The 24,884-nt window shown below is 57.1% G+C and overlaps 7 protein-coding genes across 7 annotated transcripts; 4 read left to right on the plus strand and 3 right to left on the minus strand.

Annotated features, from left to right (window-relative positions):
- Window positions 1-64: 64 nt before the first annotated feature.
- Window positions 65-4,798, plus strand: CGCA056_v005600 (putative cytochrome b5; the record flags this gene model as incomplete). The annotated part of the gene is made up of 9 exons (XM_037320852.1): window positions 65-567; window positions 626-995; window positions 1,054-1,071; window positions 1,261-3,031; window positions 3,083-3,373; window positions 3,431-3,676; window positions 3,736-4,002; window positions 4,054-4,254; window positions 4,308-4,798. 9 exons carry the CDS (start codon window positions 65-67, stop codon window positions 4,796-4,798), a joined length of 4,158 nt encoding a protein of 1,385 aa, XP_037180737.1.
- A 136-nt stretch (window positions 4,799-4,934) lies between these two features.
- flp lies at window positions 4,935-6,799 on the minus strand (the record flags this gene model as incomplete). Its single annotated transcript, XM_037320853.1, has 4 exons — window positions 4,935-4,939; window positions 5,003-5,451; window positions 5,501-6,447; window positions 6,593-6,799. 4 exons carry the CDS (start codon window positions 6,797-6,799, stop codon window positions 4,935-4,937), a joined length of 1,608 nt encoding a protein of 535 aa, XP_037181014.1.
- Window positions 6,800-8,687: 1,888 nt separating this feature from the next.
- On the plus strand, window positions 8,688-10,031 carry CGCA056_v005602 (uncharacterized protein; the record flags this gene model as incomplete). Its single annotated transcript, XM_037320854.1, has 1 exon — window positions 8,688-10,031. One exon carries the CDS (start codon window positions 8,688-8,690, stop codon window positions 10,029-10,031), a length of 1,344 nt encoding a protein of 447 aa, XP_037181249.1.
- Window positions 10,032-10,946: 915 nt separating this feature from the next.
- On the minus strand, window positions 10,947-14,730 carry NUGGC-0 (Nuclear GTPase SLIP-GC; the record flags this gene model as incomplete). Its single annotated transcript, XM_037320855.1, has 4 exons — window positions 10,947-11,386; window positions 11,436-12,009; window positions 12,067-12,463; window positions 12,863-14,730. The coding sequence occupies 4 exons, from the start codon at window positions 14,728-14,730 to the stop codon at window positions 10,947-10,949; spliced, it is 3,279 nt and encodes a 1,092-aa protein (XP_037181013.1).
- Window positions 14,731-16,132: 1,402 nt separating this feature from the next.
- On the plus strand, window positions 16,133-16,498 carry ypaA (Uncharacterized protein; the record flags this gene model as incomplete). Its single annotated transcript, XM_037320856.1, has 1 exon — window positions 16,133-16,498. One exon carries the CDS (start codon window positions 16,133-16,135, stop codon window positions 16,496-16,498), a length of 366 nt encoding a protein of 121 aa, XP_037180605.1.
- Window positions 16,499-16,721: 223 nt separating this feature from the next.
- Window positions 16,722-17,744, minus strand: CGCA056_v005605 (uncharacterized protein; the record flags this gene model as incomplete). Its single annotated transcript, XM_037320857.1, has 1 exon — window positions 16,722-17,744. One exon carries the CDS (start codon window positions 17,742-17,744, stop codon window positions 16,722-16,724), a length of 1,023 nt encoding a protein of 340 aa, XP_037180606.1.
- Window positions 17,745-19,816: 2,072 nt separating this feature from the next.
- On the plus strand, window positions 19,817-24,562 carry mpd2 (GYF domain-containing protein mpd2; the record flags this gene model as incomplete). Its single annotated transcript, XM_037320858.1, has 4 exons — window positions 19,817-19,917; window positions 20,232-20,637; window positions 20,692-24,193; window positions 24,246-24,562. 4 exons carry the CDS (start codon window positions 19,817-19,819, stop codon window positions 24,560-24,562), a joined length of 4,326 nt encoding a protein of 1,441 aa, XP_037181015.1.
- Between the last annotated feature and the right edge of the window lie 322 nt (window positions 24,563-24,884).

The raw sequence follows: 24,884 nt of genomic DNA on the forward strand, positions 1-24,884 counted from the left end.
TCCGCAGCTCTCGATCTTGTTCCTTTCGCATGTCCTTCGACTCCTGCAACCATCAGATGCCAACATGAGCGACAACCGCGTCGACCCATGGAAGAAGCACTATGTCACGGGCACCCTCCCGCAGCTCAATAACGACAGGCTATCATGGCTGGACCCCATGTTCCCCTCCATGGATCCCCTCACGCTGCGGCTCGACCCGCCCAGCACCAATGCGCTCCCGAAGCCGTCGCCGGCCGAGCTCGACGACCTCTACCTCTCGGAGCGTCTGCAGAAGCACTTCATGTACGGCCTGACGACGTGGGAGGCCGCGATTCTGGCCAGCGCCGAGGATTACACGGCCTACGACGAGAGCGACCACACCACGGCCAACGACCTGTGCGTGGTTGAGGATTCGTGGCTGCGCGTGTGGCAGAAGTACCGCTGGAGGATCGACTTTGTGCAGCAGCAGCACTGGACCGGGAATGCGGGTAGGAAATGGACGGTGGATGACCCGTTTCTGTGGAAGGAGCTGTCGAAGTGTATTCAGCTGGCGGATAATATCTTGCGGGTGTCTGCGACGGAGCCGTGGTGAGTGCAGCACCGTTGGAGACGAATCTGGTCGGGAGTTAACATCCTCGTGACGCAGGTTGCGCATGCTACTATCCAAAGACGGCCTCGAATCGGTCAAAGTCGAAGTGCCGTACGGCTCTAAGAATTGGGAGCAAATCTGGCGCGTCAAGAACGACACCTCATTCATGACAACCACGCAAGCAGTGCTCGACTTCTTCGAGGACCCAGAGTTCTACACGGCCGTTCTATGGGCTTTCAAAGATCATTCTACCAACTTTGTCGCCTCAGATAATGGCTCGGCCGAAGTTGGGACGACCCATCAAACCTACAATGCGCATCGCAGGCTGTCGCCGATCACCTTGGATATCGTGTATTTGCAGACGATGCTTGACCCGTCCGCTACAGCGGTGTCGAAGAGATTGGCCTTGCACCTTCAGGCCCTTACCGTATGTCTCCCGAGATGAAAGATGCGTATTGCTGAGTCGTGCTAACCTTATTGGAAAGATTGTACACGAACTCATGGTGAGTAATGGGATTTGAACTTGGTAGCCCAACTAATATTTTTCAAGCACGCGGTGAACTTAGAGATCCGAAGCAGACCTAATCCCGGATTGACGCAACCAACGCTCACCTTAGGCGGGCACGCAAAACATGAAATCGTAACATCAACCATGTCCAGATTCCGCATACCTCGGTACTGACACGTCCCAGTTCGGAGCCAGGGAATATTACCCCGAGATGGGCCACTCCTGGGAGGGGTCAACTTTAGGAGGCTCTCTCTTCGGTATCGAATCCCTCGAAACCGGATCCCATTACAGGAACTCCAACGCAGCAGGCATCATCGCCGGCCTCGCCGTATGGCCGAACATCAACAGCCACACCTGGCACGAGACGTACGGCGTCGCCCTCTGCATTCCCTCGTACCGCACAACCTGGCCAGCCCCGGCCCTCTGGGCCACCTCGTTCCGCTCGGGCGACTTCTGGAACAAGATCGTGCCCAAATACGGGCCCGGCGCCCTCAAGATGCCCAAGCCTCTTGTTGACGTCACCATCGAAGATGCCCCGTTCAAATCCGCCGGCGGCCCCGTGCCATCGCAGGCGAGGTGGGTGATGGGCTATATCCCGCCTGAGTGGCATCGCAAGTCGCTGGGCACTCTGGCGCGGCGGCTCACCTCGCGTCGTCGGGCATACCAGACAAGGAGGCCGTGGTTCCCGGACACGTTCGCGATGTGGCAGATGACGCCCTGGAGCTGGACCGACTTCCGCCGCGAGCTGAACGTCGCGCTCACCATACATTTCGTCCGCAGGGGCCTCGTCGACCAGTTGTACCTGCAGAGCATGATCGTCAGACTCATCCACCCGCTCGTGATCGGCGTCAAGTTCCCCGACGGCAGGGTGAGTATGCAGATCCCGCCCGGCTTCGAGCACGTCAACAAGGAATGCGCCGTGCAGGCGTGGTTCTTCCGCGCTATCGGCATCCTCATGGCCGCCTCTCTGCCCGCGCACGACGGGGAGGTGGTGCCGGAGAGGGAGCCCTCGCATTACAGCAACCCCAACCCGTGGAAGATTAAGGCCAGCGTCGCGACAGCGCTGAACAGCGCCGAGCGGTCGGACCTGTCCGCGGCGATGAGGTATTTGTACAGGAACCGACACAAGTACGACGGCTTCCGGATGGATAAGAGGCATCACGCCCCGGACCCGCCTAAGAACAGGCTGAACCTGCGCCGCGACTTGATCGAGCTGGCTGTGAGCTGCTGGGATGCGTTCGAGGCAGTCTGCGACCTGCCTCTGGGGCTGCGAGGCGCTTTTTTTACCACTGTAAACGATATGACGGCCCAGCTGAAGGCGGACTTGGGCAATGATTACAGATCATGGCTTGACTTCAACTTCCGCATGCCGGAGTACGCTGGTGTATGGGAGAATGGGCGAGCAACTGGGTTGGAGAAGTTCAAGGAGGTACTCAAGGATGGATGGGACGCCATGAGCCCGGCGTTCGGAGAAGAAGCTGTTTTGCGATTCAACGGGGAGCCGGTGAAGGACCCCGGCCACATCGAAATTGAACCGACCTGGGCCATCGGATGCGTGGGTATCGCGGGTGACGTTGTTCCGGTTGATCAGCGTCCCGGAAAAGGCGACTTCAAGTACTTTACCACAAGCCAGATATACGACCAAGCGGTGGAAGAGGGGAAGCCTGTGCTCATTGCTGAAGAAGGGATTCACCTGAACATCTTCCTCGTTTCGGATGTCAAGGAACTCCTGGGCAACATCACTGAGGAACAACTGAACACCATCACGTCAAAGGAGTACAATGGCCAACAGCTGAAGCCCGAAGCTGTGAAACTACTAAGACAGGCTGCTCCCAACCTTGTGCCACTGGGAAGGGCGATGAGACTCTGGAGAGAGGACGAGATCGCCCTCTGCGATGGGACGAACGGCTACCCCTTTTGCGTCCGGATCGCAGATAGCATTTTTGACCTCACTGGTGCGTGTGAACCATTCATTTCGTGGGTTTCTGATGCTGACGTTTTGAAAGATGTTGATTACCTGGACAATGGTGGCCCCGACAAGCGCGTTAATGTCCTGGAAATCCTCAGGTCGACGCCGGGTGGCAACCCTTCCCAGAAGCTATTGCAGGCTGGCGTCTTCCCCCGAGCTGTCAGCGACCAGATCTCTCGATGTCGCATTGGATATCTGAATTCCAAGGTGCCCAGAGCCACCCACAGGCATCATGAGAGGACGTTCACGGAAAAGACGTTGCGTCGCTATGAGTTTGTGGATTGCAGCATGTATGTTGCCATCCAGGACAAGGTGTACGACATCACAAGTGAGACCGCCACTCTTCATCTGGTAGGATCAAAATACTGATAATTGCGAAACTCAGACTACGTTATGCTCCACCCCGGGGGCGAAAGGCTCTTAGTCGAGAACGGGGGAAGAGACATTACCGAGCTATTCAACAAATATCACCCCAAATCCAAGGACGAATTGATAGAATCATTGCAAGCCGTGCACATTGGAAGGATGGTCGAGAACCGGTCCGAGACAGTCCTGCTTGACGGACTGCCGTCGCCAGAGGTTGTGCACCATGACGAGATCCTGCTCCGCAATGAGATCTATTCAGTCCGAGGTGAGCAGCCCCATCATCAATGCGATGAGATTCATCAACTAACACTTTGTTCCTGTCAGCTCTCATCGACTCGGCAGAGAACTACCGCCTGGTCGAAGCACTCAGGCCCTACCTGGGCAAAGACGCCACCCAAGCGCTTGCGGCCGAGGACGACGACGAGGGTCCTCTGACGACGTTTGCGCGTATGAAGGGCTTCATCGTGGCCATGACCGACCCTAAAAAGACTGAGCTTCGCAACATGTCAATCACGGAGATGAGAGACTTCGACGGGCTGAAGGACCGCCTGGCTTATGTTGCTGTAGATGGCTTGATTTACGATGTGACAGGTATGCCAGGAGTTACAAGCTGTCTCTGGATGGTCAACTGACATCACCCAGATGTGATCGATTTTGGCCACAAAAATCGGAACTACGCCAATTTGTGTAACTACGTGGGTCACAGTATCCAGAGCGACGACGTTTTGGCCGAATACGTAAAAAACAACTGCGAGCACCGGCTGTGTGCCAGGCTGGTCGATTTCAGATACGCAGACAGTGGACCCGAAAAATTCGTCTGGAATGCCAAGAGATGGCGACCGAGTAAGTTGAGTCTTTCCATCGAAAGCGACATCATCCTGATTGATTCTCTCCAGGTGAGAACCATCCGCCTCTTTGGGGTTACAAACTCCCGAACCCCCCTTCGCCACCACAGCCCTACGAAGTCGCGCCCTATCCCCACTTTCAGATGGTGGAGGACAAGTACGGCGTGCAGGACTTCTTCGACGGCCCTGACGCCAACACCGCCGGCGAGGTGCTCGATTCCCTCGTCAACCCAGCCGGTGGCTACGAGGCGGACTCCGACGACTCGGACTCCGCCCAGACCGTCTACGCGGTGCAATCGTACCAGCCTGTGATGGCTTCGCGATATGGGAGGAACAGGGGCAAGATGGACGTCAAACGCCGGCTTAAGGAGAAGCACAGGATTCAACGGCTGCGTGGGAAGAAGACGCCTGGAATTAGGCCAAGGCCGGATGATGGCAGCGTGGGTGTGGAGGAGAGTGTGTGTTCGAAGCGTGAAGTTCATTTTGCGAAGGAGGATGGGCCTGAAAAGAGGCGGAAGATCTTCGAATACAGCACTGAATAGGCATAGAAAATGGTGGTGTCGTAAGTTTGTTAGAATTTGTAGGTTAAGTTGGGGCGTTCATTTGATACGGATTTGATTTTTCGACTGTTGTTTTTGAACCCACGTGGCTTAATCCTCTTTCATCGTTTGTACCATTCTATCCTGTCTGGACCTAATCCTCAACACGCTTAAACCAAACGAGCGGCCCATCGCCTGCCGGCGTACCCTCAAGTACATTCTCCAGCCTGAGATCCAGTCCAAGCTCAGTCACCGTACCGGTAACATCAACCTTGAACTCCGCCCTCATACAGATAGAAGGAGTCGTGACATTCTGGGCATCTCCAGCCTCCATATACAGACGCCCGACCCAGTAATTACCAGACTTGGGCTCGAGATACAGCACCGGCTTCATGAACGCCCAGCCTACGCCCGCAACGTTCAACACGCGAAGCATGCATTGCTCGTTGGCTTTCCCGTTGTAGCCGAGGAACGAAGGTTCCGCGTCTTCGCAGTGCAGATCGACCTTGACTGTTCCATATCCGGGATCGCTGTATTCGCCGATGTGGTCGGAGATGGGAAGCGTCGGGAGAAGAGGCGGCTCTGGTACTGAAGGGTAGATGTAATCACCGCAGTTCTCGAGATATTTCTGTTGCAACTTTTTCTGCGACTTGTACCTGCTCAAGTATCAGTGTCTCGCTTCCACTGTCCATGCAATCTGCTTACTGCTTATTAAGGTCAAGCCGTTTCTCCTTCGGCACGCCAAAGTGCTCGTACAAAAGATGATGAGCAATCAGCTCTATGGCAGGAGACTCGGTGTTCGACATTACCGTAACGGCGAACTTCTTCGACGGGATCATGATCATGATTGACACAAACTGGTTGACCTGCCCAGAGTGAAAATACGCCCTCTCGCCCTCGAACACCGCCTGGTTCCACCCGAAAGCGTACGTCACCGGCCCGACGAACGGAGGCTTCGACATGGCCGAGAAGCTCCTCGGCGTCTTCACCTCCCTGTGACCGTCCTTAGACAGCGGCGCATCCTCATTCATCATGACGTGGAGGTACTTGGCGTAGTCAAGCACATTCGAAATAATCGACCCGGCGCCCTCCTCAGCAGAGAACGGCTCATGCGGCACCTGCAAGTGCCTCCCCTGCACAAGATCGTAAACATACTCATTCGCAAGCACCAGCCCACTCTCCTCCGCATCACCCAGCGAAAAGTACGTCTCCCCCATTCCCATCGGCTCCCACAGCCTCTCCCTCAGAAAGTCCCCCAGCCACTGCCCGGTGAGCGTCTCGACGAGGTAACCCATCACGCCAAACATCTTGTTGCAGTACTGGAACCTCGCACGCGGCTCCGCAGACATGGGCAGATTCCGCAGATTCCGCACCATCTCGCGCGCCGTCGTCGCCGAGGACGCGAGGTCGTGGCGCGGGTAGCCCGTCCGGTGGCTCAGCGCGTCCTCGAGCGTGACGTGCGCCGTCGCCCACGCGTCGCTGAGGACGAAGTCGTCGAGCACGCTGGACACGGGCGTCGTCCAGGTGAGGCTGGTGGAGTTGTCGACGAGGAGGGAGAGGCCGGCGGCTGTGAAGGACTTGGTGGTGCTGCCGGTGTAGAAGAGCGTGTGCGGGGTGGCTGGGGTTGAGTTGAGGACGGCGTAGCCGTAGCCCTGGTGGTGTGTTAGCTGATACTATCGTGGGCGGACGGGGTTGGTGTAGCCACGCAGGCGCCGTGATTGCGGGCCTGGCGCCGATCGTCGGGCGGCGATGACCCGCCGACGGATCCGGGATGCCGGGCATTGGGGAAGTAAGTACCTTGGCCAACGTCTTGTCTCCATCTACAGCAGCCACTGAAAGACCCGGCACATGCCATTCTTCCATCAAGCCTTCGATGTAAGCGCTGATGTTTGGGGAGAGCACCGACGGATCAGCGTCAGATGATAGGATGGGCCGCTGTGCCGCATCCTCCCTGACTGCGTGAACGCCGAGCGGGAGCGCCAATAGAGCCAGAAACGCCCTCATCTTCAATTACAGTCAGAAATCAACATCTGTCAGTAAGTTGGTGATGATTTAAGGATGAGGGGTTCGTTGACACTCGGATATCCTGTAAGCTGAGAGCTTGAACGTCGGATGACGTTGCCGCACAATGATCCCTGTCTTAGAACATTAGGTCGTGCTGATTACGGCGCCGCATCGGCCATCTGTGCCGCACGAATGGATAAGCGCTGCATCTTGACAGGACTGTTTACATTGGTCCGTATAAGGAAGGTCGTTGCGCGCTGTCGCTCGACTACACATTGAGCTGGTCAATATGGTAGACGGACAACAATATTGCTAGAGGTTGAAATTGTCACTCATGTGCAAGGAATCTGCTGAATGTTGGATAATGGGCAGCTCCTTGACAATGAAGATGACGAGGAAGAATACAATGCATTGTCCATAAACGCCATTGCAGGATTTCAAAGACCCAAGATGCCCCTGGAACCTATCGGAAAGAGGATGTTGCATTATCCTTTATCAACTGTCCATCGAAGCTTCTTGTCCTTCTCTCATGTTTAGCTCTCTCGTTGCACAGGGAGGAGTTCTTTTGTTGCCTGACTTCAAAGAAGCCTGTGGGCCCAGCAAAGTTTCCAGGACACGCGCTTTGTTTCCGTAAAGTTGAAATATTTCCAACTTGTGCCCAATATTGGATCTTGAGATCAACGCAGTTTTCAACACATTCATTAAACTGTAGAGTTCTTTGCAACTTGAATTATCATCGAAGCAACGTTTTTCCTGGTTCAGACGCACCCAGGTAACCAACTCAATATGTCTGCCTTCTCCGCCACCGACGATCAGGAAATAGCCAACCTTCTTGTCCTCGCCGCAGCCACTAATGAACAATTCCAATGGTCCCAAGAGGCGGCCACAGCAGAAACCTCTCCGGGCCTCTCATACAACAGTCTGACCGACCCGAACGGCTGCGAAACCACCGTATCGCATCTCGACATGTACCATTAAGACCTTGAGAGTGGTATTACGAACGCGCCAAACGGAGATGGGCCCCACCCGAGACGAGAATCTCTGCCTAATACTCTTTTCCTGGACGATCTCCTTTGTATCGAGAGCAATACTCCGACGTCCTTCGAACTGACCTTGGCCCTCGAGAATCTTGGTTGAGAGAACGCCACAAAACCCGTTCGGCATGGAGCTATTAAGCTTTACGGGGATGCGCAGGACCCATATAAAACCGTTCAACGGCGCAGATATTTGTGAGCCGCATCACTCAGGGTTGGAAACCCCCTGCGAAAAGCCGCATACAAGCTTCAATATTGGTACGGATCGGGCACATTCCAATCTCACCCAACGATGCGGCGGCTACAGATCTGTCCAACACAATTTCACCAGAAGGATGGCCGCTCATCTATACTGGCAATATTGGCCATAGAGGAGCTCAGAGACGACAAATGGTGATGACGATGGCCACAGGGTATGGCAGCGCCTAGGTATCGGAGACTGCCAAGAAGACAAAGCAACAGTAGACAAGGGAAGAAAGCCAAAAGGGTCATAATCATGATACAGTCGTTCATCCAGACAGATTGAAGTATTTGTCCACACCGCACATCCCCAAGCACCCTGGGGGAACCTCAATATTCTTGAGCGTCAAACCGCCACTCGACTGAAGAATTGCCACCCAATGCTTTCTCCGAACTTAGACAACAACCGTTGCGAACAATGCAGGTTTTAATAAATAGAGAGATCTTCTTCCCCTCGCGTTCTTCTCGCTTTTCTTCCTTCTCATCATCGGCAGCTAGCAACCAGCTTACTGACATCAACGCTAGCAACTCTAACATCACCAGGTTTTCACGAACAACAAATCTTGCCATCTAAAACCATCTTATCACATCATCCATCCTAGTCACATACCAAGATGCACTCCAACAAGTTCCTGGCAGCCATCCTGGCTGTCACCGGCACAGGTTTGGCCTTGCCCCTGGAGGCACCCACCGCCACCCCGGCTTCCCCTTCCGCCGCCCCGGTCGTGGAGGGTCTTAAGGAGTCGTGGGTTGGCTGTGACAACGGTCATTGCCCCCCCGAGGACCCCAGCCCCTGGTCGAAGAAGGCCAAGGAGCGTTGGGCAGCGAAGAAGGCCAGGTTGCTAAAGAAGCCTTCGAAGCCCGAGAAACTCAGCCCCGAGGAGCTTGAGAAGAATTTAACTGAGCTTTGGGGAGAGAAGAAGGCTAAGAATTTCTTGGCAGCGAAGAAGGCTAAGAAGCCGCAGAACCCTCCGAAGCCTGAGGAGCCTCCGTGCAACAAAGACAAGAGAGACGCGGCTGTCGACGCCGCCTGCGCAACCGACGACGACGGCTTCAGAAAGCTGTCGCCGGAGGCCCTCAGCGCCATCCTCAACGCCGCCCCGGGGCCCGTCGTGGCCAAGTCAATGCCCGCCGTCGCCGCAGACAAGATCCTGCCCAACGACGCCGTCGAGAAGATCCGCGGCCGTCCTGGCCCCGGCGTCGTCGCCCCTACCGCAGCCGTCTCGGGTCCTCTCAAGCTGACCAAGAGGCCCGCCCGCACTTCCTCGGCCACCGCTACCCGTACCGCGTTCTCGGCCACTGGTACCCCTACCGCGTCCTCAGCTACCGTTAGCTCGACCGCCGCTACGGCGACCAACACCACCGGTACGGCGACCGGCACCACCGCCCCCACAAAAGCCCACCTCGCGGCCCGGGGCTACCCCTCTAACTTCGGGGACGTCGTCCGCGTCGGGCCCCAGATCGAGAAGAAGACGGCCACCGCAATCCCCGCCAACATGACGTCCCAGGAATATTGTGCTCCCAGAATCGAGAAGATCCGCCAGAAGGGCATCGAAGCCGGGGACAAAGTCGGGGAGCCTTCCATGGCGACCAAGAGGGCCGAGTTAAAGGCCATGGTGGGCTGTATCATCGAAATATTCAGGGACGCTTTGCTCGGTCCTGAGAGCGCGAAGCCCACCGCGACCCCGGCGCCCAACGCCCCCGACTGCGCTTACATCATGGACGAGGGCGTCAAGGAGATCATGGCCAAGGGAGACGCGGCCATGGAGAACAACGAGGCCTTCCAGCGGTGTGTCTTCGCTGAGGCCGCGAGCCAGAGTTCGGCTTTGTCGAAGCGTGGTCGTATCGATCGTATCCCAGTGTTGGATGATGCTACCCGCGAGCGTCTCATTGCCGACGGCGAGATCATTGTCCTCACGGGAAAGCGCAAGCCGGGTAGCAAGCCTCAGCACTCTTGAGTCCTCCGCCGACGATGAGGGATGGGTGAGGACAAATGGCGAGTTGATGGAAAGACGGGATGTAGGAGCACAGGGCCCTTAAACAATAAATTGAGCAAAAAAGGCCAGATGTGTGGGATCCGTATATTTATTAGAATGCATGAGTAGGGAAGCAGTGTATCACCTCATTGGTGAATAAGTCTAGATAAGAAGTGGAATCTATTTTTTCCCCCACACGTGTCGCTCTCGAGTTCCGAACATCATGTGCCGTATCTCCATGGGCCGTAAAGGTTTTCAATATTTCATGTTGACGCAAAGCTCCCCCCACTCACCGAACGCCACCCCCAAAATGAGCAAGACGAGGGCATCGCCTCACTAACCCGTGTGAGCTCCTCCCTCGTCCTCACCTCTCATGAACGCGTCTGGCTGGGAACGCCGAGGACACGAGGTAATGACAAACTTGGCAGATCACATACAAGACACGCAGAATCGAAGTTTAAGCAAATCGTTGTTCAATTGAAAGCAAGTACGACTGAAATGATACCTCTCCTGCTTGGGATATAGAACTAAAAAAAACGCCGCGACCAAGTACCATGAGCATCGCCACGTCCACACTTTTCCAAGTGCAGCTAACATGAAGGCTACTTTTCCATCCGCAAAATGAGGTAACCTAACGCCTGTTGGGTATTTCCGCTCCGAACGCCTCAAAGCATACGAAGGAGCACCCAGGCGCTCCCGTACGCCAAGAAGCAAAAGAATCTGACCGCTGGCGTTGCTTCTGCTGGTCCTCCTCCCATCCTCTCAGCCCCTTTCGTCTCTGGTCCTCGTCCGTCTCCGGTGTTTTCGTCGTCCTCGTCGTCATCGTCTTGGATCTTCGTCTGTCTTCGTCCGTCTCCGTTTCCGTCTCTCGTCATCCATTAGCAGAAAGGCAGATCTTTACACTGCTTCGGTTTTAACGCAAGCCTCGTGGGCACCTGCTTGAAACTCATCCTGCAGTTGCGAAGCGGCGAGATCGTCGTCATCGGCAAATGGATCAACGTCTTCGGAAACCGAGGAGACCTCGGCTGCTGGAGGCTTGGCGAACCACCGAGATGTGCCCTGCAAGATGGGGTACATTTCAGCCCGAAGAAGGCGCTCCGCTCTTGGAAGACCAGCTGGCTGGATGCTGGAGTCGACCCCAACTAGGACAGAAAGGTAGTCACGAGCGAGGAGGTTGTAAATCTCCTGTACCTGGGCAGCCATATCATTTTCGACCCGTTTGCATAGCGCCTTGAGTTGCTCTTTGACGCTATCTGTGGAGCGACGGAACATTGTATGACGGGCGTTCTCAACGTGGTTGATCATGTGCGACTTCATGCGAGCGTACGAACCGGTGCCTGTCGAAAGGTTAGCTTACTACCCGTTGACCGAACTAGATAAACTTACCACACTCTGCGACACACAAGTCATATCCCGGCTGCATCTCCTCGGTGATAACGGGATGGAAGCCTCTGCTGGCCTCACGCTGCAGTTCCTGGACAACGGTGCGGAGCAAACCTGGAATTTCTTTGAGCCGGGCCGTGTGGGTCCGAAGCTGCTGGCTCAGCATGTTGATTCCCGCGTAGTTGGTGCCGCGCTGCTGAGAACGGGCGATGGCTCCACGGTGGAAAGTGTCCAAGAGCAGGCGGGCACTCATAGCGAAACCTTCAAGCGCTTGGGGGAGGCGGCGTTGGAAAGCACGCTCCCATCCAGTGGCAAGCTGCTTGCTAATCGGCTCGAAAAGCTCGGCATTGAAGTCGCGAGGACCAGATGCACCAGCATAGACACCGGACCGGCGGCACGTGGCCTTGTAGGTTGCCCAGAACATGCCACCTTCGCTTCGGTGTGCGCCCCAGGAGGTGGCAGTTGGGACGGCTGCGGCGAACGCTGATGGAATGGTAAGATCAAAGTAATCGTATATGCTTTCAGCCAGAGCCTCCTTTATCGAGGTAAGGCATTCATCGACGGCCTTCTTAAAGTCCTGCATTCAGTCAGCACTCAACAAGACCCGGCAAGACAAAAGGGCCAGGGAACTTACTCTATCCAACGAAGCCAATTGCCGACGGATGTGACCTTCCTCGTTTCTCTTGTCTTGGTCGCTCATGTGGGAGAGGGAGCCATCGTTGACAGCCCACATCCTCATGGAGTTGAGTAGCTGGCTCAAGTCGTTGAGAAAACGACGGCAAGTGGCCGCACGGCCAGCTTCCGTGAGCTTCTTGGCATGCTGTTGTAACTGGGTAACCTCAGTTTCGTCGGCGTTGCGGAAGCCTTCGTCGTTGAAGTCGTCCTTCTGTAGGCGACCTCTCATCTTCTGGTACGCACGGCTGCTGACACAGAATACGGGCAGGTTGCGAGCGACCTCATCATAGTCTCTGATATCCTCATCCGGGTTGAATGTCTCTTCGTTCTCCTCGATGGCAGCTTCCTGGTCCAGTCTGCAGTAGTTAGTAACAAATTCATAGTGCAAAAGCGGGGGACGAAAATGAGAAACGAGGACGGAAAACGAGGGCAAGGGTGGAGAGCGGGACCGAAGAAGAGAGACGAGGACGGAGAAGAGAGACGAGGACGGAGAAGAGAGACGAGGACGGAGAAGAGAGACGAGGACGGAGAAGAGAGACGAGGACGGAGAAGAGAGACGAGGAGGGGAAACGAGGAGGGGAAACGAGGATGGGGTACGAAGACGACGGACGAAGATAGGGGACGAAGACGGGGCCAGAGACGGGAGGTGATGACGGGGCCGGGGACGGGAGAAGGGGAGGGGGGGACGGAGACGGGGGACGAAGACGAGGGACGAAGACGGGGGAGAAGGGGAGGGGTGGGGGCCAAAAACCTACTCTTTGATACCCATGGCGAAATCGCGTTGAATAGCGCCTTTCGAGTATTCGTTTCTGCCCTGGATGCAAACAGCTTTTACGCCAGCCAGCAGACGACCCTCTTCGGCTTGAAGGGGCTTCATCGCCTGTCGATGACCGGCTAATTTGTGGTCCACCTCCTTTCGCAGTTGGCGAACCTCCTTGCGCTGTGCCTTGAGCTCTGAGAGCCTCTCTTGGATCGTCTCCTCAGTTAACGGCTGGCGTTCGCCATCGCTGCCGTCGTCGTTGTCGTCGTCGTCCGGCTGGTTCTCCTTATCACTAGCCGAATCGTCCGAATACGACTCGTCGTCGCTGTCAGCAGATATGCGGTTCTTGCGGCTTCTGGAGGAGGTCGCACCGCGTTTGCGTTTCTTGCCGTGGGTGGTGGGTAAGTAGACGGTCTTGCCATCAGCGTGCCGCTGCGATAAGTCGTCCCACTTTTCCCACTGGCTGTCGAGCTGCTCGAGCCTATCGAGGAGGTCTGCCTTCTCGTCCTTGCCTTCCATGAGTTGTTTCTTGAGGATACGCAACTGGTCGCGCAGGTCGTCAATTTTGGCCCACGAGTCGGCGACGTCTGCCTCAATGTCGAGACTCTCGGCGGCCTCAGTCACCGAAATATCGTCCGTCTTGGAGCAGATGAAGGTAACAGCGGAGTAGATACCGTCGTACTTGAGCTGGCGCTTGAATGAGTCACCAAGAAGGGACTTGGCGGTCTTGTCGTCGACTGCGCGGTTGATGGGAGCGACAATCCAGAGACCACTGCATGCCTTCATGTATTGCTGGGCAACAGCAGCTCGGGCGGCGTTGGAGTCCTGTACACCGGGCAAGTCGACGATGATGGCGCCAGTGGACAGAGCGTTCGCCTTGGTGTAGATGCGGACAACCTTGATCAAGGGCCAATACTCCATGGGGACGTCCTTCTTGAGATGGTTGTTCTTCTCTTTGCTGTCAACGTAGCGTTGCATGCCGTTGTAGAGCTCCTTGGCGGTGGTCGACTTGAGCTTCTTGACGCTGCCGAGTACACGTCTCACTTCGGACTCGTTGGCGAGTTTCTCGGGGCTGCTCTCGGCGATCATCTTGTTGGTCTTGGAGGGATAGACGGACTTGATCTTGGCGTAAGCGATACCAGCCTCCGTGTCAGGGTTGGTGCACTCGCGGGATACATTGCCATTGTCGTCAAAAATGTCTGTGTGTAGCGTCTTGAGCTCCTTCATCCAATCCTCAGGAGAAATGAACTCAATCTCGGCACGGTAGAGCTCGGAGGGGTCGTCGGATTTGTTGTATGAGATCTCCGTGGGGGAGGCAGTGCAGGCTCGAAGACAGTTGGTCGGCAGAAGTCTCTCCTCGTCGAGGAGCGCATTGATGACGGAGCTCTTGCCGGCACCGGTATTGCCAACGACACCAACAATTGCCTTGGAAGCCTCCGATCGGGCCTCGAGATCGCTGATGGCCTTGAGCCAGACGGGAGCTTGGGTGTCGGGCATGGATGAAGCAGCATTGAAGAAGTTCTTGATATGGTTCAAAAAGTCCAGGCCTCGCTTGACGCCATCCTCTAGGACCTCCGGGGATGTCTCTGTAGACCACTCCTCGAGGGGGTCGGGGCCTTGCTGTTCTTCCTTAACGGGTTGCTCTTGCTTGACCTCAGCTTTCACTCCAGGCTCAGCCTTGACATGGTGAAGAGGGGTGCCGCGGAGAGTAGATGCCGACGCAGGTGTGGCGTAAGGAGAGACTTGGTTCGAGTTCCTGAGGTTTGCAACGGGTGCGACGGGGGTCGAAAGCAAGTCGTTGGCATCGGATGGCTCAGGTTTGATGCCCTCCATCTTTACCCCCTCCATCTTAATCGGGGGCATCTTGTCAGATGAATTGTGACTAAGCCGATCTGCCTGGACCGTGGTTCTTGGATGAAATTGGTGACGATGGGTTGACCTGACTTGCGGCTAACGTTGGACCCATCAGCAATACGGGCAGGTGGCGGTTGGTGTCCGTTCACGGCGGCCTAGATTGTTGGTTGTGTAACCCGGGAAAAGAAGCTTGGCCGGGATGAAGGTGAGTGAGAAGGATAAGGTGAAGGTAAAGCGGGGTCAAGAAGTGGAAGAAAAGCAATTGGGTGCGGGAAAAAGAGGGCCAGAATTCAGAAAGGATTGTACTGAATCGAGGCAATCGATATCCCGATCGACGATATCTGTGGGTGAAATTTTGGGGATTGTGGAAGTCGATCGATGTCGAGGACCCTGCAAACGCGTCGAGGTGAGCAGCAATTAGTTTTCGCGTCGAGGGCGGAGCAGGTGCCTCATCCCTGCAGCTTCCCTGTGTACAACAGGCAAGCAACCCCTCTGTTCGTTCCTTCCCTGGGCAAGATGGTGATGTCACGTGCTCAATGAAGGTATCCACTATTACAATATTTTCTGATTGGACGAGCAACTGCCCTGTGATTTGCAGGAGGAAGGGGCCGACGCCTGGTTTAGGAAGGTGCTCTTTCCTACCGAGGGTGACAAGGACGATGAATGAAAGAGACGGTGGGAGACAGAGGAAGGGAAGGTAATTAGGACAGAAACAAGGACAACGACGACCAGAGAAAATCGAGAATAGTGCCGGTTAACAAGATAGCCTTTTTGCTTTTTTTTTATATCCTTCTTCCCTTCTAACTTTTGTTTTCACAGCTTGCTGCCTATGGGCACACCTTTTTGACTGCTGTATGACTCTGACGGGGATTGAACCAGGCTGGTATCGAAAAACTTGACTGCGTGTCTTTTGATTCGATTATTGCTTCACTGATTAATTCAACCCAACCCAAGAATTCAAAAGTCCCGCATGTAATGCAATTCAGGCCTCCCAAATGTAGCCTCGAGATGCCCTCTGTCTCAGTCGAATGCAGCCCGCCAAGCATCCTCAGCGCCGGTGTCCTCGGTGAGCTCGGTGTAGCCCAAAAGTAGCTGACTCGCAAACATCCGAATTCGTTCGTGAGACAACACGCCCCTAAATTGCCATCGTTTTTCCGTTCCGCCGGTGATTTTATCCCATCGGTACCGTCCAGTTCTGCCCAGCTCCCCTATCTCAACGGTACGACGCCTTCGGACTTTTTGCGGTGAAAACTTTCACAATCGTCGTTGAACTAGCTGTCTCCGAGACAAAAACCAGTCACTCATTCTTCCCCCGGCCTCCTCTCAAACAGCAGCCACCACCACGAACTCCACCTGACCTTAAACCTCAACCACCACACTCACTCATTCTCACACCACCACCTCCAAAAATATGGGCTACATCGGCGCCACCGCAACGGGCCTCATGGCCGGCCTGCACGGCTACATCCTCGTCCTCGAGATGTTCCTCTGGACGCACCCGCGCGGCCGCAAGGCCTTCCGCCTGAGCGCCGACTTCGCCGAGAAGACAAAGGCCCTCGCCGCCAACCAGGGCCTGTACAACGGCTTCCTCGCCGCGGGGCTCGCCTGGGGCCTCGCGCACCCCGTCCCCGAGTTCGCCGAGCAGCTGAAGCTCTTCTTCCTCGGCTGCGTCGCCGTCGCCGGCGCGTACGGCGGCGCCACGGCGAACCCGCGCATCTTCCTGATCCAGGGCGTGCCGGCGATCGTGTCCATCGGCGCTGTGCTGTCTGGGTACTAAGCGATGAGGGCTGGTGAGAGTTGGCGATGGGGGTTGAGATGGAGTGTTGCGGCTCAACTGGGCGGTGAAAAAGACACGTTGGGGGGGGGGGGGGGGGGGGGGGTTGTGTGACCGGCATGACGGTGCACGCTGTTGACGCATCTTTGTAGAATTACTAGCGTTTAGCCTGTATAAAATAGCGAAGACTGTTGCTTTGGTTTCTCATGCCCTCTTTACTCCAACATTACAACTCATCTTTGTCTCCCCGCTCCGCAGCCCTCAGCTCCTCCTGGAACTTGGCCTGCCTATCCGACCTCTCCTGCCTCAGACGGCTTTCTTCTCTAAAGGCCTCCATTTCTTTAAGGTGGTCCGCCTCATTGAATTCCTCCGCGGGCTGGTTGGGATCGACCCAGCCATATGGAATTCGCTCCGTGACAAGATCCCGATAGACGGGCTTGAACAGCGGATTCGCCGCCATCTGCTTGCCCAACACCTTCCGCCCAGCCCGCACAATCCCATCGCTAAAGATCGTCTCCCAGATTCCGCGCTTGACCTCCTCAGCGTCCGTCTGGACCGGGACCCACGCCATCGGCTTCGGGGGGTTGTTCTTGAGGTAACTCACGGCGCGGTCCCTCCGTTTGCGGTAGGCCTTGTACTTCTCCTCCGCCTCGGCCTTCTGCGCAGGCGTCAAGTCCAGCTTGAACCCCTTCGCCCTCTCCCCCGAATCCAGCGCCTGCGCCGTGAGGAGCGACGGGAGATACGTCGTGTCAAACCGTACCTCCCAGCGTTCCGGCTTGTCCTTGGCCGAGGTGAGCTTAAACCAGTGATCATGAAGCCTCTTCGCCCGCTCATGTAAGTCGTGGGGCTCCTCCGGGATGGGGCTGTGGTACCCGCCGCGGTTGGCGATCGCCGACACCGTCTGATCGATGCGCGTCTCCTGGATGACGAGCCAGGTGAGGTCCTCGCGGCCCTCGAGGCTGCGCAGCATGGCCGAGTAGGTGTCGTAGTCGTCGCCCGGGAGAGATGTGGGCAGCATGCCGTCGCGCAGCGTGTCGCCGATGAGGAGCACCTCCTTCAGCGTCTCGTGGACGGCCGGGTCCGCGGGGAGGTCGCGCCAGGGATTCGTGGCGGCGTAGTCTCCGGCATCGTCCTTGCCCCCGAGCCCGAAGGAGCCCAACACGGTGGGGGATGCCCAGATGACGAAGAGGAATGCCAGGATGCGGGTGAGCCAGCTCATCAGCGAGCGCGTGAGTCCAGCTTGTGCCATGTTCTTAGCGTGTGGTGGCTGCCAGCATCAGCCTTGCTCTGGGATTGTGAGATGTTATTGTGTGTGATGAGATGTCGTTGGCGGCGAAACACATGTGACGGAAGGGGGCCGTGATATTTGGGGATGTGGCATGTGTGGTTGAACAAGCTTCCAGGGGGCTCCGCGGTTTTAGGTAGGCTAGCTATGAGACGATTTGCACTAGCGATGGGATAGCGCCGGACCCGGTTCGGCCGAGACATAACATTATGAAAGGAAAGACGGTAATAGTGAAATGTCGAGAAATCACATATGGAATAAGACTTTAGACGACGTGCGGCGTTGGAAGCGGGCGAGACACGTGGGAGGCTACAGGATGATGCTGTTGTCGTCTCCAAACCATTGCGCAGCCCGGGGGCAGTTCTCACAGATCAGGCCGCAGGCTCCAGGATGCAAGTTGCTGTCTTGATGGGCTTCAAGCAACCGTCAGTCACGTCACCGATGCACACGACGTAAGGCCAGCAAGATAAGTTCGAGATGCACGGATATCTTGCGGGCAGACAGAGGCAGTCAAGAAAGGTGACTGAGTAATGACAGAATCGAACAGCACGAGCACGAGGCGAGCAGATTTCATCCGGACAGCAAGTCTGCGGACAGCAGATAATAGGGCAGTTCAGGCGCAAAAGGCAAAGGCCAGCGCAGAGCCAACACCAACCTAGGTGAGGGGGTCGAACGTCGTCTCATTGTTCGTGTGTGATCATCCTGCGCAATGCTGCCTCCTCAACTCCTCCCCCTCCATCCCTCCCTTGGACGAGTCGAGCGTGAGTGTTCAGAGCCCGTTGGCTGCATGAAACAACCCAAAAGCATTAAACTCTCCCTTGAGCTTGTTCTGAAACTCCTGCCCAATGACACCTGCGGTGGGCGCGAGGGATGCGAGTCGTGGGCAGGCATGAGACTTTTCTGTTCTGGCCCCAAGACATGGGACGAGGAGGCGGGCGGGTTGGTTGGCAGCAGGCAGCATTTTGAGGCGTGGTGGTGAAGATGAAAGTCATGGCCTGACCTGAGAGAGGAGGCTTTTCTCTTTTTAGAGTGCATAGTGAGGGGAGGTCGGGCAGCGGCGACGGTGTGCTCTAGGGGATGACCCCTGAAGGCCTAGGTCAGATAGCCGGGTTTTTAGGAATTTTAGCACCCGATCCCAGCCCAGCCTACTGCGTAGGGTCTTGGGTGTCAGATAGCCCCCAAGCCAGAAGCCCTGCAGCAGCACCCGATGATCTGGGCACTTGAGGCTTCAACGTCAGAGTGGGGTCACGTGTGACGTACCACGTGACGCAATGGAAGGAGGGTCTGCCATTGGGTCACGTCTTTGTTGCCGTGGAGGGGAAGGAGGAAGCAACAACCCAATTGTCTTCCAGTGTCTTCAGTGTTTCCTCCAAGTCGGAGAAAATGTCAAGTCACACGAAACATTCAGCAGCACTTCAGTTCTTTTGCGATTAAGTGAAAATGCAAGATAAATAGAACAACCACCAAGCCAACGTCATCCGGCACTCACCCTAAAAACGTGTGGCCGGCACCGGCAAAACCCCGGGCGCTTCCCCTTCTCGGCCTAGCGCGGGTACGGTTCCCACAGTTCTCCCTGGTCCCCACACCACACCCATCGTGGGTCTTTCCGAGCTGGCAATTTTCCTTTCAAACCTTTGATTTTTTCGACGAGACAGCTCACCCTCACCACCCTCGCACGACGACCGCATACGCTCGCGAACCGCCCCCTCCTCGGTCTCCCGATCAATCCATCGTTTAGCAAGCCTTCATCAGCTATCTGTATCACAACACCGATCACCTCTGTGTATCCATCTCCAACGAAACGTCGCGCGCGACACACAAACACACACCAATCCAACTGCATCCGTTCCCTTTCGTGCCTTGTCCACGGAAGCGACCAGAGTCGAATCAGACCAACTCCCGAAACCCCCAACCCAAAAAAAAAAAAAATCCACAACCACAACCTGCGCGTTGTTGCTGCAACCCCCCGGCCCTTGCTCAACGCCAGCAAACACCTTCAATCCCCCTATTTTTTTTGCGCAACACCAACATCAGCCATGCCTTCGAATCTACCATCAAGCTTCGCCTCCGCCGCCGCCGGTCAGAACGCAAACGCGAGAGCGGGACGCAGCGACCGCGGTTCGGGCAGCGGGGAATGGTCAGTTGCCCTCTCCTCCACCTCTTCTCTCTGCTCCTCTTCCCACTTGGTCGCTTGTTTGCCCTACCCACCGCGCATTTTTCGTTTTGCCGCAGACTTTCTGCTCGGCCTGTCGTCGTGACGATGTCGCATCTTTTCCCTTTCTGCACGCTAGCTGCGTGCGTTGGTTGCTCGGCCGGTGTGGAGTCTGCTCCATCCTCTCAGCCTTGCCGCAACGTCACAGCACTCCTGCACAACCCTGCTGTCCCCGGCCTCGCCGCGAACCAACACTGCACCCAAGCCACGCATCCACAAGGTACTAACACGCGATGCAGGGCTCGACGTGATGCCAGAAACGGCACGCTGACCTTCCGCCGCCCCTCGACGACCCCCGGCCAAGCCTCCCAACCCGCTGCCTCATCCGAACACGCCTTCGCCGCGTCAAACGCCGACACAGGCGCGATCCCCCAGACCCCCGGAGCCGCCAGCTACGACTACCCGATCTCGTCACAGTACCAGAAGGAGTCAATCCTGGGCTTGTACAGGAACGGCACGGCGGACGCGGACCCTTCTGTCGTGATAGAACCGGGATGGACTCCGGGACACACAAACGGAAGCGCTGCGCGGGGTTGGGGCAAGAGCAATAACAGCCATAACTCTCAAGATCCCTCAGCCTGCTGGAACCCCCGTGGTGACGGCCACCCTGTAGGAGTGAACGGCTTGACGGACGAGGAGGAAAAGGTGCGCTGGCATGACGGCACTGGCAGCCACGCCATGGATACTAATATGAGGCAGGCATTCGCATCCGACGTCAATTCTCCTCTGAAGCCGCCCATCCAAAACAAGGAAGCAAACCAAGCGCCTGGAACCAACGGTCGGAAAGCGTCTCTGTCGCACGGCAGCGCCGCTGGATACGGTCTGTCTTCTCCAGTTTCCGCTTCGAGACCGGGCACCCGACGCCGCGAGACGACAGACTCGAACCCCTTCGGCGGCGGCGCCCTTGCGTCCCCGAGTGCAGCGCGATTCGGGGCCCGTGGCGACGATCAGTTCTTGTTTGGGCGTAAGAATGATGTGAAGGAGCAGGAGCCGGACGAGGTTGAGAGCCCAGCCCGGTCCCAGGCCAAGGCCCCACCATTCGGCGGTCTGACCCGGAGCAACACGGCTGGCGCTCCCTCGATGGGCGCCAATATCAGCTCTCTCTGGAACAATCCTGGCCAGACGTCTGCTGGTGGTGCGGGCGGTGGCGGTGGCGGTGCCTTTGGTCAATTTGCAATGCCGACGCCGACCTCTACCATCGGTTCCGGCGCTCGCGGTGGAAGTCGCTTCGCTAACCTGATCAACAAGGACGGTCCTGACAACTCTGCCAAACCGAACGAAGCCTCCGCCTCCGATACCCAATCCTGGCGCTCACGCCCTCGCACCGACACTGACCCCTTCGGAGGCGACGACGGCCTATCCGGCAGCGCAGCCCTGGGTGGTGCACAAGACACGAGCCCTCCGGCCGTTCCCAACCAGAGCAACATTGGGATGTTTGAGACGCCCGTCAAGGGCTCGACAGGCGATTTCGGCATGTCTGGTTTGAATCTTGGTCGACACTCGGAGCAGGAGCCCGGTCCCCAGAGTCCTGCCGAGACCAACCCATACCGTAGCCCTCCCGCCGAGCGCGGTGAATCTCACGATGACACTGGTGCTGACAAGCAACACGGTGCGTCTATCGGTGGGGAGCAGAACCCTGGCTTCAACTCACTGCGCGGCTTCCCCAGTCATGCTCTCGACGGCAGTGATCGCAGCCAGACAAGTAGCGCTGGGCCTCGCGGCTACGGCTCTGGTTGGCCTGTTCCTCTCTCAACTGGCACCCCTGACCGGGAGCGCGGTGGCTTCGGAGGAGTCTTTGGTAACTCGTTGTTTAGCCCCATGGGTACTGAACTTCAGTCTCCAGGCTTGGCAGGCATCAATGCTGGGGTCTTTGGGCCCGCCAGCGCCGGCGGTCTTGGTGGAGCTGGGACTATCGGCCGTAGCAAGCTGGGCTCACTTTTCCCACCCGCCATGCAGGCTCAGATGCAAAGCCATGAGCAGGAGAATTTGAGCGACTCCCTCCCCGACCTGCGCCAAGCCAACCCCCTGGGCGCTATTGGCCGCAGCAACTTCTCCGCCCAACCACGCGAAACTGGTAGTCCCATGCGCAGTGGCCGCGGCGGCATCTTCGAGGAGATGTTCCCTTCTGACCCGGCTCGCACGCACAGCGGCTTCGGTGGCGCTGACCTCTCTCACGCCGGAGCGGTCGGCGTAGGACACCCGCAGTCGTTTACTCCCGGGGCTTCCACCGGTGCTGACTACGGTGCTCAGCGTACCATGGTTATGCCTGATCGAATGAGATGGGTTTACCTCGACCCTCAGCAAAACATCCAGGGACCTTTCAGCGGCTTGGAGATGAATGACTGGTACAAAGCCAACTTCTTCACGCCCGATCTTCGCGTGAAGAAGGTCGAAGATGTCGACTTTGAGCCACTCGGACAGCTCATCCGTAGAATTGGAAACTCCAGAGAGCCGTTCCTTGTCCCTCAAATTGGCATTCCTCACGGTCCTCCCACCCAAGCCGGGCCCTTTTCTCCCAGCGGCAGCACCGGTGTCATCCCGCCTCTCAGTGGTGTCTTCCCTAGTTTTGGCAGAACTCTAACTGCGGAGGAGCAGAACAACCTCGAGCGCAGAAAGCAGGAGGAGCAGCAGGCCATGGCTCAGCAGCGGGACTACATGATGCGGCAGCAGGCCATCACTAGATTGCAAAGTCAGGGTCCAGGTGGTGTTCCCGGTCTTCACCATCAGCACAGCGCTCACAGCCTGCAGAGCCAACCTAGCTTCGGCAGCATTTCGTCTCCGATCGGTGCTCACCCCCATCAGCCTCCCATTGGCGGCGGTGTTGGGCCCACTTCCGGCTTCTTCGACTCTGCCATCCAGCAGAGCTCCGCCCAGGCCCCCGTCGGGTCTGGGCTTGATCATTTTCGTGAGGAAGATCTCGCGAACCTGAATCCTACCGAGCGCCAGATGCTGACCAGCATCCAAGCTCCCACCAGCCTGTCGAGCATCTTCCCCCAGCAGCCCATCGGCGCTCCCGCCAACGATACCAGCCTGCGCAACAACCTGCCTGGCACCGAGGATTTGGAGAAGGATGAGGAGGGCTTCAGTGAGCGCCTCAAGCAGTTCGAGGATCTCCGCGCCGAGCACGAGGCGGAGAAGGCTCAGGAGGCCCAGCACGCCGAAGAGCTAGTCGAGCAAGAGGCCCCCGCGTCAGCTTCATCTGCTCACGCGGCGAGCCAGGAGCAGTCTCGTTCTCCCGCTCCCGGCATGAAGGAGATTATGGAGGAGCAGCAACAACTCTCTTTGACTGAACAGGTCCAGAAGGCTCAGGCTGCTGCTGCCGCCGCCAAGAACGCTGCTGCGGGTCTGCCCATGCCGTTCCCTCCCCCTCTGCCCACCGCTGGCACTCCCCTCCCGGCTCCCACGGCCCAGCGCGCCCGCTCCAACCTCCCCGAGCAGTACAACCGTTCTCAGACCGGAACTCCCGACACCGGCTCCGCCACCGAGCCTCCCCCGCTGGCTCCCTGGGCCAAGGAGGCCGCCAGTCGCAAGGGCCCTAGCTTGAAAGAAATCCAGGAAGCCGAGGCTCGTAAGGCGGCCAAGGCTGAGGAGGTTGCCGCCGAGCGTCGTCGCCAGGTCCTCGAACAAGAGACCGCCGCTCTCAGAGAGCGTGAGAAGGCTATTGCTGCTGCCACTGGAGGCCTGCCCACAACTAGCACTTGGGGCAACGGGTCACCGGTTTCAGCCGCTAGCCCCTGGACCAAGCCGGCCGCCACCAAGGCTACCCCCGGAGCCAGCACGCCCAGCAAGCAGAAGACCCTGGCTGACATTCAGAGAGAGGAGGAGCTTCGCAAGGTCAAGGCCAAGGAGATCGCTGTCCAGACCGGCCTGGCGACTGCAGCTGCGGGTAAGCGCTACGCCGATCTCGCTACGAAGCCCAATGCCGCTCCTGGCCTCCCGCAGCCTGCCGGCACTGCCCCCCCTCCTGGAAGCGGCTGGGCTACCGTCGGAGCCGGCGGCAAGGTCAAGGTGCCCACCGGTCCTGCCGCGCAGACCCGCTCCGTCAGCGCTGCTGGTGGCAAGACTACCCCGGTGATTGCGAAGCCTGTAGTCAAGCCCGTTGCTGCTCCCATCGCGGCTCCCGCTAAGACCGATGTCGCCATGGACGAGTTCAACAAGTGGCTCAGCCGCGAGCTGTCTAGGGGAATCACTGGTGTTGACAGTAAGTCTCACACGAGTCCTTCAATATTGAGCGTCTCTAACCAAGTATACAGTTGATGTTTTCGCCGCTGGTCTGCTCATTCTGCCTCTTGAGCACGCCCTCATTGCCGACGCCATCTATTCTAGCTCGAAGACGATGAACGGACAGCACTTCGCCGATGAGTTTATCAGACGCAAGAGGCTCGCCGACAAGGGCATCGTGGAGAAGCAGATGTCTGGCGACAGTAAGGCTGGAGGCTCTTCCAGCGGATGGAATGAGGTTGCCAAGAAGGGCGGCCACAAGGAGCCCGCCCCTGCCGGCGACGCCGCCATCCAGGGCGCCGGCTTCAAGGTTGTTCCCACGCGCAAGAAGACGGGCAAGAAGGTCTAGGAGAAGCTGTCAGACGAGCTCTGGACATGGTGGAAATGAGGCACAATGAGATTCATAAAGCTAGCGTAATCATGTACTATCCCATGGCGATGTTGAGGAGACTCGGACAGCGTTATTGCGTATGGTTAGTTGTTCATGGCGGGGATCTCATCATGTAGCGTATCAGTGCAAGCGATAGTGTAGCATTGTCAAGACTCAGTCTTCCCTCGCGATATTGAACGAGTTGAAGTGAGCATCTATTCAGAGTGAGACTCATCAGGGTAATGGTGGTGGGTTAGATGCCCCGCGGAGAGCTCGGTGAGGGGCCAGTGAGCTGCTTATG

The sequence above is a fragment of the Colletotrichum aenigma genome (assembly GCF_013390185.1).
Source record: "Colletotrichum aenigma strain Cg56 chromosome Unknown KSG_Cg56_contig03, whole genome shotgun sequence".
Lineage (NCBI taxonomy): Eukaryota > Fungi > Ascomycota > Sordariomycetes > Glomerellales > Glomerellaceae > Colletotrichum > Colletotrichum aenigma.